The sequence below is a fragment of the Blennius ocellaris genome (genome assembly GCF_963422515.1).
Source record: "Blennius ocellaris genome assembly, chromosome: 7".
NCBI lineage: Eukaryota > Metazoa > Chordata > Actinopteri > Blenniiformes > Blenniidae > Blennius > Blennius ocellaris.
In genome coordinates this window covers 21425710-21439859 of record NC_137656.1, presented here as the reverse complement: position 1 = coordinate 21439859, position 14150 = coordinate 21425710, and the positions used below count along the sequence as shown (strand labels likewise).

The following is a 14150-nucleotide window of genomic DNA, read 5'->3' as shown; positions in this document are numbered from 1 at the left end:
AGTCCCAACTCCTGCTAAAGTTCAACACGGTTGTCCGCAAAAATAAAAGCGGTGGGAGTCGTGCGCGTACTCGTTTCCTTCTCGTCGTGACTCATGGCGCGTTTACAGCCTTCATTAAATGTTCAAGATAAAAAAAAAAAAAAAAAAAGGCGTCATAAATTATTCGCGCACTTGTAAAGCGACCGTAAACCTCTGCTGATTAAACACGTCATTGGCTGACCTCTGCACTGAGTCAGTTATCAGTCTGTTTTCAAAGTGTCAGAAAATGGGGAAGAAAATCCACCGGTCTCCAAAAAAAAAAAATGTATTCATATGAAAAGCCCAACCTACAAAACACAAGTTTACCACACACTCGCACTTATTCACACTTTACAGAAATGTGGATGTGTGTTGGAGCAGGGAACGACCACGACACTGGTCCTCCACTTCCAGCATGTAACTCTACCCATGATGGGTCATTGCAGCTGGAGCCCAGCAATTATTTAGTTTGACAATAAGTGTCTTGAAGAGGCCATTTCTTGAACCAAAGGCTGGCATTCGATCCCCCATCTCACCCTGCCCATCCGTTGAAATGTCTCTGGGCAGGACACTGGACTTCGGTTAGGTTTTATTGGTTCCTGTCATTATATACAAATGGAACAAGGAGTCAAATAAAGGACACGAGCACATATCGACCAAATGTAAACTGTGTCAAAGTAATATTCCGCTTGCTGGAATACAAACAATCCATACCAAATTATGCAAAAACTGTATACTAGTGATTGGTTGGTTAGAGTCACCAGCACAGGTATTAATGCAATGGTTTCTGTGTTTGTATCAGGGAGAATCTCCATGTCTGCTTAATGTTTTATCCAACCAACATATGGTCACTGAGTGTTGGAGACATTCTCATCTGACTGTGGTTGAAGGCAAAGCATTAAAAACATTCAAACCGGTGTTCCACCATGCCATACCGGAATATTCATTAAATCTGCAACAATACGGTGTTTTTTTCTGAGAAGAGGTCCGTTATCATTGAGCACCAAGCGTCTGTCTGCTGTCTTAGAACCGTAATTAGAGTAACTCATAAGTTATAATAACCACGTAGGAGGATGAAATATTGAGCAGAAAGGCAGCCGGACGCCCTCTAGTGGTGGAGTAAAGATGAGCCACAGAAGGCTTTGACATGTTTTGATGCCACATTTATTCATCGAAATGTTTTCTTGTTTCTATTCAATTTGTTTTACTCCTTGGCTCAGGGTTGAAGCTTGAGGTCATTTGAACCCATGTCGGTTTCAGAAACATCCAGAGTATTTTCACAAAGCAAATACATTTTACCATCTCTGTTTATCAAGTATAGAGTTGGACTCATTTCAATCATTAAATTCAGTTTAAATGCACGTTTTCATTCGAGAGAGGGGGAGAGCATGCAAACACGAATGTAAACCTAGATATTCCTACTGTGAGGCCAGAGTGCCAACTACTAGATTACCATGCAGCCGCCATAATATATTTGTGTATGTACCTATTGCATTCCTTTAAAAAAAAAAAAAAAAAACTTTTTGATAGCGCTGAAGACTGCAGTGTGTCTGGCACCATGAAACATTGTAAAGACAAACTTGGACTGCCAGTGTTTGATCAGTAAAGACTAAAAGGTGGAACCAAGTTCTTCTGGTTAGGGTTAGTTAGGGTCAGTTTGTGTTCTTTGTCTTCCAACGTTTATTCTTTGCAAACTGTTCTGAACTAATCTTCAATCTTTAACAATATGAATTCATTTAATTCAGTCATGTATAAACTGAGAAATCATTGACTGTTAACATGGACTCCCTCTGGACATCCCTTGCATGCAGAGCCCCAAACTATGTTTTAAAGGATTTTTATATTTTGAAGAATGACCAGATATTAGTTCAAAAGAGTATGAAAACTGATCACTTTCCTGAAATGTATTTCAGGGTTAGCCTCATTGGCTGCTTTACAGATTACATAAGCAAATGGCAGCCAGAGATGATTATAACTGGTATGAGAGGTTGATAAGTTACATTAACCAGGCATGATTTGAATTTACTCGAGGTTAAAAAAATGTGTGCATGTTCGTTGAAATCAAAGTGGTTACCGTGATGCTCAGAAAGAGGTCAGCAGCAAACCGTTTCTCATGTTCACTGCATCAGTTCAAGCAATCAACATGCTTATTGACCGATGAAAGCAGATGGGATCAATTCCTCTGGACACCCTCTCGTCTGTAAATGGGACATGAGGCCGTCTGATGTAGTGACATTCAGCCTGCCTGAGTGGACTTAGCACAGTGAACGACGCCCTTCGCTCTTCGATGGTACAATAAATGCACAACTCTGGAGTCAGAATGCAGCATGCAAAGTGGCCTTACTGTCCAGAAGGGTCCACATCGAACCAGACAGGTTCACCTTTTAATTAAAATGAGAGTAACAACATGGGGAAATGATGCAATGCCACATATACTCTCCAAGCAGACGTTCCACAGTGAAAAACTAAACTCTTTTAATGGACCAAAGCAGCAGTCATCTTGTCAATAGCAGATTCACACATCTCCAAATAAAACAACCCACTACAATATTGTGACAAAATACAAAGTGCTGCTGTAAAACAACTGCTAAATTCCCCCAACATAGTGATCTCAGAAACATGTTTTGTTTTTTTTTACACACTCTTCTCTCATTGAGTGCAGAACTGAAGGCGATCACAATTATTTTTTCCATACAATTCAAATCAATACAGTAAACAAGTGTAAAGAGGCTGCATGATGCATCATTCTGGGGAAAAAAAAAAAAAAAAAAAAACTAAAACAAAAATAAACAGGTGTGTGTCAACATAAAACAGTCTGATAGAAACAAGAGAAAGGCCGAGTTAGTATTCATCCAAGTTATCAGCTTTTGGTATAGAAAGGCCTCGGTCCTTCAGGACCTGCATTTTGACTTTCTCCGTCTCCTGCTTCGCTTGCTGCTGCAACCGCTGCTCCTCCAGAATCTCCTCGATGGAAACCTGCTGCAGAACCGTGTCGCAGGGTTTATCCACATCCTACAAGCAGAGACAAGAGCACAGTGGATGAAAGTCGTCGCATCATACATCATTACCCCTTTACAGTTGAATGCCTCTGGCTTTAACACAATCACATGCTTGGTAAAGCTGCCAGATGAAATATTGAATCTGGAGTGACTAAAAATTATGGCATTTTACATCTTAAAATAATATCCACATCCTTCATTTGCAGTACAACAGACGGCTTAATTCTGAAAAACTCTTGTTTGATGAAAAGGATATTTTTCAAAAGCCTGATCAACTGGATTATTAGTTGAGGGGGAAGAAAATGTGCAATTTCAACTATTATATTATTCCTTTGAATTTGACAACAGAAAATGCAACAATGTAAGTAAGCTTCAGCTCGGTGTGGTGGAAGATTTCTAATCGGCCACGATGTCTTCACACTTAGTCGAAATTTTTTATTTTTTTTTGCAGCCTTCAACACATAATTCATGAATTCACCTCGCTCACTGGCAGCCACACTAAATACAGTGCTGCAAAGCATGCTGAACAATTTGTCCATTATTCAAATAGACCCAAATCAAGATTAAAACCCACACCACAAGTGAGCCAAACAGAGACAACATGAACATTAATCATGTCAAAGCCTGGAAACAGTACGGCAGCGCCTGCTATTAACTTGTTTCAAGTCATCATCTGCAGCACAGCTCAAACCGGGACCCTCAACATGCCAACGATCTTCACAGACTGAGACGGCACTGCAGTCTGAAACACAGATTTGTGACTGAATGCATTATGCATATTCATTGAGGGAGATTAGTCTCGGCTCATGAGTCATGACGGCTCCATGTTCGCCAAGAAGGTCATATGTCAGCGTTATATGCATAACATTAAAGAGGGAACATGACGAGGGGAAATCATATCGGTGTGTCTCTATAATCCTCATGTACGCTCCAGAAGTATTAAACCTAGATTAATATTAAAGTGCATCCTTGTTAATAAAGCATGTAACAATATAAAGAGGAAGTGATGAGTCAGGTTTTCAAATCAATCCAGGCGTGCTCCAAAATGTACTCTGACTATAAAACTTCTAGCACAGCCCCTTTGCTGAGCATTTCTACAATACTTTTGGTTTTCAAGCAAGCTCAAATGTTTTTAAACAAGGAAGGTGACTCTAAATTGTATCCATGTTTAATTTGACCTACTTTGCTGCCACTTTATGATAAGCACTTTCATTCCATAATGAAGTCACCTTCCTTACTCATCCATTTCATTATATGGATTATTGAGACTTATTTATGGAGATAATCCGTCTGGCAGACCCGGGAAGAAAAACAAAAGGTTGAATTACAACCAAAACGTTTATAAGATCCACCCATGCATCATATCCAACAGGGGGACCTGGAGCCAATCCCAGTTGACTCCATGGAAAACAAGGGTTCACCCTGAACACACCACCAGTCCATCACAAGACAAACACTCACTTTCAGAGTCTCCAATTAAAAATAATCCGAATGCAAACCGGCAAAATAATGCAAAACTAACCAGCAAGCCCACTCTGACTCAGAACGTCTGGATGAGACGCTTGAAGAAATGGATTTGAGAGTCAATGATTTGTTTTTGACGTGAGCCAAGATGCCACTGGCAACGTATCAGCACGATTACTGGTGATGGATCTCAGCTTGGACTTACTATCTCTCCGAGCAGCACCACATTTTCTCCTCTCACGATGAAGATTCCTCTGGGGATGTCACCAAACTTTTTACCCACGTGGATGCGCTCAACCGTCTGGTGGAAAACTAAATTGGCTGGTGGAAAAGAGACAAACCACAAATTAAACCCAAAAGACTGGGGATTAGGAGGTTAATTGTGCCCTCAAATAAAACCGCGTTGAGGGAGAAAAGAAAAGAAAAAACCCAAGCTGTGAACAATGAATCAAGTTGTACCAAACTGATCAATGCTTCTCAGGTAACCGATCAGAGTCCTGCCATCCCGGAGCAGCACCAAGTGTTTCTCTGCAGGAACACATTCACGTTAAATCACAAGTTCAACCCGGGATTTCAATGTGTCCGACACGATGGCAGATCTTCGCACACTGAGGACTCGATCCTCCATAAAAAACTCACTGTCGATGTCGTCGATGAGGCTCGCAGTCCCTGGTACGTAGTTCATCTTGGGCTGCGGTTCGATTCACGTGCAGTCGCTGATCTTTTTGTGTATCGTCAAGCCATGAATGTTTCAAAACATGTTTCTTTCAAGTGGAGCACAGGAAGCGTCTTTATACGTGCCCAGGATCGACTTCCTGTAAGTGTTTAACCCTTCGTGCGCTTCTGACGCGCGACATTTTTATTCGGCATTTTCTAGAAAACCTCCGCTCAAGGACGGCCTCTCGAAATAAAAAGCGATGGTTCGTTTTTAAACGATCACGTTTTTTTTTTTTTTAGATATTGTTGCAAAAGTAATAATAATTTAAAACATTTTTTTATCAAGTTTGTCCTCATTGGCTAATCGCGCTGCGTGACGTGCGCGCGATGACAAAGATCGTCTGTACTGCAGGAAATCAACACGCGTTTCAGGTCAGGTGACATTTAGGGCCTGGCCTGGTGGCTCGTGCTCCTCTGCAGTTCTCCATGCACTACACTTTTTTTGTGTCACGGTACAAAAACACACATTTGCGGCCAAGTGGCTACTTTAAATTGCTCATGTGAACACAGAGGTTGTTTTTATTTTTATAATCGATTGGTGGCCACCGAGCATCCCTTCACCAGCAGTCTGTGGGAATAAACTTCAGCACCCCTCACTAGAAATATGAAGTTGTAGAGCAGACCACAGTATAATGTATTAATTTGATTACTGCGGTTCAACAAATACACCTTTATAATAATCCAGAGGGTGGGGGGGTAATTTGTTCAATAGAGGGTGAATCATTTTGATTTAATTTGAATTGGATAATTTAAAAAAAATGTCCAGTTGTGACACAGGCAGGGACAGTGGTCACTTTAGACCTCAGCGTTGACATTTCGCAGCGCAGGAAAACACCCTCGAAGTGAGTCGTCTTCACTTCGACACGAGCTCTTCCTTCAGGAAAGACGGCGAAGGAGCGCGCGAGCTGCGCGTCATTCACTCATTTCCTGCTTCCCATCTGGCGATTTGAGTCTCCGTGGAGAACGGCAGCTCTTTTTGACAACAGGCGGGGACCGGGGGACGGCTCGGAAAACTCCCCGTTTGCTGGTTCACGGTTCGTTTCGTCGACGATGACAGGTGACGGGGCGGCCGCCGCGGCGCGAGCTTAGCTGATGCATCCTCATCCTCCTCCTCATCATCATCAAATGCAACCCAACCTGAAACCTGGCTGGCCCTCGACTTGTAACTCCGGAGACAACCACGCCAACTGGAGCGGCACCATGGTGAGCGAGCAGGCAGCTGAAACACACACCCGGGCTGCTTTTCCCCTTTTTTCTGTCTTTTATTCCTTTGACAACTTTTTTGCAGACAAACACTTCGCGAGGCGGCTCGCGCGAGCGTATCCGTCCAACGTTAGCCGTACGGCTAAAGGAGCTAGCTGCCATTATGTAAGAGTTACGGCGAGTTCAGTCCTTATCCGAGTTTGTCACGTTCGTCTGGACGTGACAACGCTGCTGATAGTGGCACGGCGGTGTCAGGTCAGATATGTTTCAGCCGCCGAGTTCCTTCCCCCGTGACGTCCAGCCAGCCTGGCCCGTTTCCGCTCCGCCGCACCGGGACCGCTGCACCGAGACTAACCGGCTCCACCGGGGAGGAATAATGCCTTTGTTTACTTTTTTTCTTTCACGCATGGGTCACAGCCGAGGAAAGCACGAGCCTCACACTCCTCTTCTGACGACACGGGAGGAGTGACACCTGAACGAATGAGTGTGGATGACATGTGGGTGGTGGAGATCTGTGGCTTTGAGGAGAGACAAAGCTGCCAACGTGTTTTAAATATGAGTCCTACTTGTGTGAAAGTTGTGTGCAGTCAGGTTAAATATAATCCCCCTCTCCTCCTCCTCCTCCTCCTCCTTCAAATAGGTCATCTTATCAGTGTTATTGTAAAACAGTCCAAAACCTTAACAGTAAGGTTGGACACACTGATAAGATGATTTTCAGCAAGAACTTGATGCAACACATCTCACAGGTTGATGCAGCAGTGTGTTAGTGTAGTTCAAGTCTCCTGCAGCAAGTGGACCTCTGACCTTGTCTCTCCTTCTTCCTCCTCTCCACATCCAGAATAGCAGAAAACTGCCACCTTCCTCAAAGGTTTCTTCCTATAAAAACAGGAGTTTTTCCTGCCGCTGGTGCTTCCTCACGTGGAATTGTGGGATTTTCTCTGCAAAAGTGCCTTGAAATGACCGTGTTACTTGGCGCAATATAAATAAAGTTGAATAGAATGATGATTATTGGTTATGAACGTGTGGCATAACAGGAGCTGATGTCACCAAAGTGGAGACAGCAGTCACGCCGTGTGAAGAGGTCGCCGACTGTCTCAGCGTTTGTGTACAAAGAGTTCATACATGCATCCAATGTGCACACAGTTTGTTAGCCTTTGGCCATGGTACACCCTGGACAGTTTGCCAGTCCTAACCCTAACCCTATATACGGAGAGAGACAGACGATCACCAATTAACCTCTGCCCTGTTCTGGCTGCCGTTACACTAAGGAACTCTATGTATAGAGGCTGTGGACTGACGAATAATGCAGCAGTACGATGGGTCGGGCCTGCTGGTGGTAAGAGGTAATAGTTGTCAGATTGGTTTGTGCTGAGGGTGAACTCGGAGCCCTAAGATGAGATAATGTCTGCAATACCTGATGATTATATACAAAAGCATTCGGTACCCACTGGGAGATTATGTCACACCTGTTTGCATGTCTTGGTATGATCTAACATGCTGCAGGATTGTGCAGGTCGCAGTGTGTGCGGTTGTACAAATGTTAAGGCGTGCCGTTTTCTGAGTCACTGATGCCACATAGTAACTAAATTCCACCCTCGGATTACAGCGATGTGTCCACATGAAATGTGACTTTCCTTTGTGATTTCCTGCGTTCACAGGATGCTCCTCAGTATCCAGGGTACCCCTCCCACTACTGGTACCCTCAGTCTCATCCCGCGGGGCACTATGCAAATTCCTATCCCTCGGGATCAGACGTTCAGCCACAGTACAACCCGCAGGTACAGCCCATTATGTAACGTCGCCTATCCTGTTTAATCCGAGGATGGAGGTGTGAATCACCTCATTATCCTAAGTCTCTTAAGTGCTTTGACCTTTCCCATGCATTTTCAAGTAGTTGAAACTCTTACATCATCACAATGAGACATTTGGCCGTGACCCTTTTCCCTTCTGTGCCTTTTATGTAGGTAGTGCCTGGAGGTTATCCGAATGGCCACGGAGTGTACAGCCCGGCGCAGAGTCAATACTCAACGAGTGGTTTCCATCCGTCCAACCCTTTCTACTGCTCTGACCCTCAGCGGCCTGCTCCAGGCTCTTATCCTAATCAGGGCTGTCCAGCGGAGCAGAGCGGTGGGCCGTCTGGGCAGCCGCACTCTCAACACCAACACCATCACTACCCTGGACCACACTGTCAAGGAGTGAGTTTACTTTCGTTCGGCTGCCAGAGTTGGGCGTCACGGCTGAGACGTAACCCAAATCAGAATTATCCCCACATAGTGGAATATCGTTTTCCTAAATGTAACATATCCGTTTTGCTCCCGTCCTCAGGGTGCCGGATATCCTCCTGGACCATACCCACACTACAGTGAAGGCGGGCACGCGATGCCCCAACATCCCCCGTATCCCACCAACCAATCTCTACATCCCGGCCAGCAGGCGGATGCGTGGGGCCACTCTGGTCCGTACGCACCTTCACAGCAGCAGTGGCAGCCCGGTCAGCAGCCTCCACAGAACCACTATGGCAACCCTGTCCGTCCTCTGCATCCCCCAGCATGGCCCGGGACTGGAACTGGGGCACCACCGCCGTACCAGCCCAAGGTAGAACTCTACAATCAATATCCTCTTGTTTTGATGCTCAGCCTGTTAGAAAGCAGAAATAACTTGATATTAAACAACACAATTGCTTAAAACCTCTGAAAATAAAATGGTATCAATAGATTTGGATTAATTTGTGTCTATTATGAATGCAGGGATAGTTTTCTGTAGGTTTCGTTGGGTTTGGCATAATTTCATGTTTTCACACAGATTATGAAAGCATTTGATCGCAGATTTTCAAAATAATCACAAGTTGCATACATCAGATCCAACTCTTGACGGGAGATTTGTGCTGCTTCAAGTCGAAATGTGTGAATTGTATCATCAAATCTTTCCACACGTCTGATCTGAACACACAACATGGTCGTTAGAAGAAGTAACACCAGATGTTAAAACTAAAGATATTCTGTTACTGTATTTCTTCAGATTGTTTTATTAAACGAGAACAGGAACTCGCCAGCGCCACATTTGTTTCCGGAACTGAGTTAGCGTCATGATAGCCGTTAGCTCATATCAATGCTAACTAGGCAGGTCAGGCAGCTACATCACTGTGTGATCCACACAGCTCCATCCACTTTGTATGGGATTTTCTTTTTTTTGCAGTTTTAGATTTATTTAGAAACGGTGAGCTGTTAAACACTCCCAAAATCTAATGGATTGATCATTGGATGACGACAAATCGTCCCTTAAATTTCATGCAATTCGGGTGAGTCGCTTCTACAAGTTGGTAAAATGACATACCTACATACCAAGAAATACATACACGCAGACGAAAACAGCACCTTCTCAACCCAACTTTTATTGGTCGAGGTAAATAACATGTGGTGTTTATAATGCTGGTAAAAAGCTCCTCAACGTTGATACATGACGTGCATCAGTACACTGTGCATGTTGCTCATCATGTACTTGAGACAATCGACTGCCTAAAAAGAAATGATGTACAACTTCTTTTTTTTTTTTTTTTTTTTTTTCCATGTCTACTCAGGACCAACTGCACCAGCGAGCCCCGCAAGTGGGACCCAGACCAAGACCAGCACCATCCCCAAACCCCCCCAACGGCAAGCCAGCAGAAATAAGTTCACCTCCCCAAATGTACAACAGAACGGGCAGAAATGATCCCAACTCGGCGCCAGTCGATCCCTCGCCCTCGGCCCCGTCTCCGGCTCCGGGTCACGCCGGGCCTCAGCCACCCCTGAGCGACAACCCCGGCTTGGCGAAAGTTCAACAAGTCATGGGCAGAGTTCTCCTGCTTCATGAAGATGTCGATGAGTTTGTTGGCAAAAAAAGCGACAAGAGTTACCGTTGTCTGGAAGAACTGCTTACCAAAGAGCTGCTGGTGCTGGACTCGGTGGAGACTCAGGGACAAGAGGTCGTCCGGCAAGCTCGAAAAGAGGCCGTACAGAGAATCCAGGCCATTCTGGACCAGCTGGAGAAAAAAGCCTTCTGATTTAGACTTGGATTTTTTCTTTTTTGCTTGTGGATGAGCAAGTCAAGGTTTCTTCCAGATCTTCCATGGACATGTCAAGGGTTTAGCCCTGCTCTTTGTAGCTGTTATCTTTTAGGGTCCCCCCCACCCCCACCTCCATGATATTGTTACTTGCTTGATAAAAGTGACATGGACCCCAGAGGAAGACCGAGCAGTTATTGTCACATGGAATCAGTGGTTGAAGCCGTACTGTGCGAGCGTGGCTGATACGGTGGCGTTAGATGCGAAGGCTGACGGCTGCACAAATCGAAAGTGGCCGTCAGCGAGTGACCTGCTGGCGACACGACTCTTACTCAGCTCATGTGTTTCCGTCACGCCTTTGCCAGCATAACGCCAGGCAGAGTCACTGGAAGACGACTCGTTTCGGCGCCACATTTCAACTGCCGGCGGCCTCTTAATTTGCGACAAGAGTTTCAGATTATCATCATTCTGTCCCTCAGGATCGAGGCTCGGCTTCAGTCCGATCCTACGTTTAACAACATGTGCACTTCTTCTGCTGTCCACGATTCCGTTTTGCCGTTCCATTTGCATGTTCTCAACATTGTTCCCTCCTCCTGATCATCTCAATACATGTAGTTTCCTGTAGGTCACTTCCTTATCTCTGTATCTGTGCAGCAGAAGGCACGGCGCTTTTCTTTTTTTTTTTCTGACTTGTGCTCCCGGCCCCCGCATGCACTTTAATATCAGATAAGCATTGGATGAAGTCTTGACATCTCCGAGCTCATAATTGAGCTTCGAGTGTAGCAAATGAGTGAAGAACCCCCAGAAGATCACTGTCCCCATTACTCCATCCTTTGGATGAATCAGCTTCCTAAGCGCAGACCTAGAATCAGACCTACTTATGAATGCCATGTATTTTTCTCTAGGAACCACTGTTATTACAAATAGGTAAGAACAAGCTTAAGAATTACTTGAAGTTAACTCCCCTCTCTTGAATTGCCTCTCTAGAAAGAAAATGGTCAACTTTAGCCGTTTAATATAAGGTGTGGACAATGTTGGACACCGCAATTTGATGAATTTAGTTTAACTTTTTTTGTTTTCTCTGGAACAAATATTGAATCAAAATCAGCTTTGCACCACAATCCATTGTCTTATGTAGCACATATATTTTCTCAAGTTGTTTTTTTTTTTTTTTTTAACAAAAAAAAAACAAAACAAAACAAAACAGTGCCATATTTTAAAGGATGGTTTTCTATGAATAAAATAATAAAAAGAAATAGAATCGTATGGTTTGCATGGGGAGGAGAAAAAATATCATCTGTCATTATGTGTTTATTTTCCTGTTCTTTTACGTTTCTGGTTGTGTGTAGTTCAGATGTAATGCATGTTTCCAACACAAGATGGGAATCTTTGCCTGATGAATACTGAAATAATCAACTGACTGAAGAGGGGAAAGAAGAAAAAAAACCTAAACAAAAAAACCCATTAAATTTCAGTATATTTTTTAACCTGTGCACTGGATTTTATATATATGAATCACCTTTTCATATTGGATGCAATTTCATTCAAATGTTTTACGTTTGGTTTTACTTTTTGTAGGTGGTGCAGTTCCGTTGCCAATGCACCGCCAGGCAGCAGTCAGACCTCTAAATAGATTGCTATTTTGATTCAAAAGCATAACACATGCCTCCGGAGGCTTGAGGCTCTCGCAGGCTGGATTTAATTCATGGGTCAAATGTCCTGACAACACTCGGGACACCCTGTGGCGAGTGGATCTGAGGACCACATTCACCTGTCTGGTCTCTTCCTGTCGCTGCCGAGTTTCCGCCTGGATTCATTCCTCTTGCAGCAGCCTTCAAACCACCGACCTGTAAAGATCAGGGATTTCAAACGGAGCATTTTTATTGTTTTAAATCGGAAAGCTTTGTCTTCAATTTGAATCACTGTACAAACAAAAACAAACTAATCGGACTTCTACGTGAACAAAAAAAAAAAAAAAAAGGCAATGTCGTTTAGATCTAAACTCCCAGCGTCGTGGAAAGATGAGCCCCTGCCTCGGAAAGTGGAAATTGACCTCAGTTCGCCTGGATTAGCAGTGTTTGAGTTGGAAAGGCTTTTGTTCACTGGGAAAGCCATTATTAGTCACGCAGATGAAGTGTGGCCGAGGCTTTACATTGGTGACCAGTAAGTAATCTACTTTATATTTTGATGCAAATCTAGTGTGAACCGTACTTTCCTAACTTCAAATCTTCACTAATATTTGCTAAATGACAGAGTGAACACCGTTGACCCCACTAATAAACACTTACATAGACTTAGGGTTTGTCAAGCTTGTTGGAGACAAAGTGGAACAACTAATAAATCAGATTTAAACCTCCATGAGTAACATGAGCCGTCGCATTCTGCAATTCCACAGTGAGAGCTTGCGTAAACTGTAGCGACCCTATACCATAGTTTCCCCAGATGCCTTCTCGGGTCTCGGATCTTTTAAAAACCTGACCTCACACGCCTGAAGAGCTCGCCCAAGTCAAAAGTCCATCATGGAGAAATACGCATGTTATAAATGCGTGACACATACCTCGAAATACCTGCAGTTCTGACTATATATCATTTGGTATTGCCATATTGTGTCAGTAAATATAAAATGGTGTGTTTTGTTTTTTTGTTTTCTCCCCCAGACACAGTGCAGAGAACCAGGCAGATCTGTCTGTCCATCGTATCACTCACATCCTGAATGCAGCTCACAGTAAACGCAGAGGACGGCCAGATTTGTACGAGAGAATGAACATCACCTACATGGGCATAGAGGCTCATGACTCTTATAATTTTGACATGAGCGTTAACTTCCAGGCAGCAGCAGACTTTATCAACAGCGCTCTGAGCAGAGGAGGTAGGAGCAAGACGACATAAAGATTTGAATTTGGTGTCCGAATTGATCCAGCTCAAGAGTCATGTGGCGCCGGAACCAAAATCTGGCCATGCGTGGAGACGGGATGCAGCCGGGACCGGAACTGATGTCATCGCATGTCTTTCTGTCTGATCCCCAGGAAAAGTGCTGGTCCACTGTCATGTAGGAGTGAGTCGTTCTGCCACCCTGGTCCTGGCTTACCTGATGCTGAAGCAGAACCTGACTCTTGTGGAGGCTATTTGCGCTGTGAAAAGCCACCGGGGCGTGATCCCCAACAGAGGTTTCCTCCGGCAGCTTGTCACACTGGATGGCCAGCTCTTCGGCAGACATTACTGAACCCCGCCTGAGAAGTTTACTGCCCTTTCTTTCTTTCTTTTCTTTTTTTGGGTGGGGTGGGGTTCATAATATGAAGATACATTATGGATTTATCTCATGTGAAGTAAAATACGTGACAGCATGTAGCTTTTATACTTGTGTGTCATCAAATTTGTTCATGTGTTCCTCTTAATAAAAAAAGGATAATCCAACTTATTTACATTTTACCAGTTTGTTAATCTTTAATAAATGGAAGCTGCATTACATTAAAAATCTCAAATGATCATAATAAGTATCCATTATGGCTCTTTTTATTTTATAGAAGCATTTTACTGTACAATGCTGAAGCAACAGTTTGTTTCTGGATATTGAACTCCCTGAGTTTGCTGATGTGCAGAGAAGGGAATCATTACACAGAACACATTGGCCTGGCAAATAAGACATTGCAACAGAGAATAAACAAAGCCAAAGTTCAGCTTCCATCAATCTTATAAAGACGAGCCCTCCG

General features: G+C 43.8%; 3 protein-coding genes across 3 annotated transcripts; 2 read left to right on the top strand and 1 right to left on the bottom strand.

Moving 5' to 3' along the window:
• Nucleotides 1-2407: 2407 nt before the first annotated feature.
• lsm1 (LSM1, U6 small nuclear RNA associated) lies at nt 2408-5258 on the bottom strand. The gene is made up of 4 exons (XM_080499696.1): nt 5121-5258; nt 4941-5009; nt 4687-4802; nt 2408-3030 (listed from the first exon to the last, which is right to left on the bottom strand). Exons 1-4 carry the CDS (start codon nt 5164-5166, stop codon nt 2860-2862), a joined length of 402 nt encoding a protein of 133 aa, XP_080355822.1. The 5' UTR covers nt 5167-5258; the 3' UTR covers nt 2408-2859.
• Nucleotides 5259-6187: 929 nt separating this feature from the next.
• On the top strand, nt 6188-11614 carry bag4 (BCL2 associated athanogene 4). The gene is made up of 5 exons (XM_080499177.1): nt 6188-6401; nt 8060-8179; nt 8366-8596; nt 8727-8996; nt 9979-11614. The coding sequence occupies exons 1-5, from the start codon at nt 6291-6293 to the stop codon at nt 10438-10440; spliced, it is 1194 nt and encodes a 397-aa protein (XP_080355303.1). The 5' UTR covers nt 6188-6290; the 3' UTR covers nt 10441-11614.
• A 513-nt stretch (nt 11615-12127) lies between these two features.
• Nucleotides 12128-13864, top strand: LOC308132177 (dual specificity protein phosphatase 26-like). The gene is made up of 3 exons (XM_080499175.1): nt 12128-12603; nt 13098-13309; nt 13467-13864. Exons 1-3 carry the CDS (start codon nt 12425-12427, stop codon nt 13661-13663), a joined length of 588 nt encoding a protein of 195 aa, XP_080355301.1. The 5' UTR covers nt 12128-12424; the 3' UTR covers nt 13664-13864.
• The last annotated feature ends 286 nt before the right edge of the window (nt 13865-14150 follow it).

Excerpts from the sequence above, each read along its gene's own strand:
- LOC308132177 (XM_080499175.1), top strand. The coding sequence starts at position 12,425 with ATGTCGTTTAGATCTAAACTCCCAGCGTCGTGGAAAGATGAGCCCCTG. Across the intron at positions 12,604-13,097 it reads AGGCTTTACATTGGTGACCA|ACACAGTGCAGAGAACCAGG; the intron begins GTAAGTAATCTA and ends TTTCTCCCCCAG. Across the intron at positions 13,310-13,466 it reads CAGCGCTCTGAGCAGAGGAG|GAAAAGTGCTGGTCCACTGT; the intron begins GTAGGAGCAAGA and ends TCTGATCCCCAG.
- lsm1 (XM_080499696.1), bottom strand. The coding sequence starts at position 5,166 with ATGAACTACGTACCAGGGACTGCGAGCCTCATCGACGACATCGACA. Across the intron at positions 5,010-5,120 it reads CCTCATCGACGACATCGACA|AGAAACACTTGGTGCTGCTC; the intron begins GTGAGTTTTTTA and ends GTGTTCCTGCAG. Across the intron at positions 4,803-4,940 it reads GAGAAGCATTGATCAGTTTG|CCAATTTAGTTTTCCACCAG; the intron begins GTACAACTTGAT and ends CTTTTCCACCAG.
- bag4 (XM_080499177.1), top strand. The coding sequence starts at position 6,291 with ATGCATCCTCATCCTCCTCCTCATCATCATCAAATGCAACCCAACCTG. Across the intron at positions 6,402-8,059 it reads CCAACTGGAGCGGCACCATG|GATGCTCCTCAGTATCCAGG; the intron begins GTGAGCGAGCAG and ends CTGCGTTCACAG. Across the intron at positions 8,597-8,726 it reads CTGGACCACACTGTCAAGGA|GGTGCCGGATATCCTCCTGG; the intron begins GTGAGTTTACTT and ends TCCCGTCCTCAG.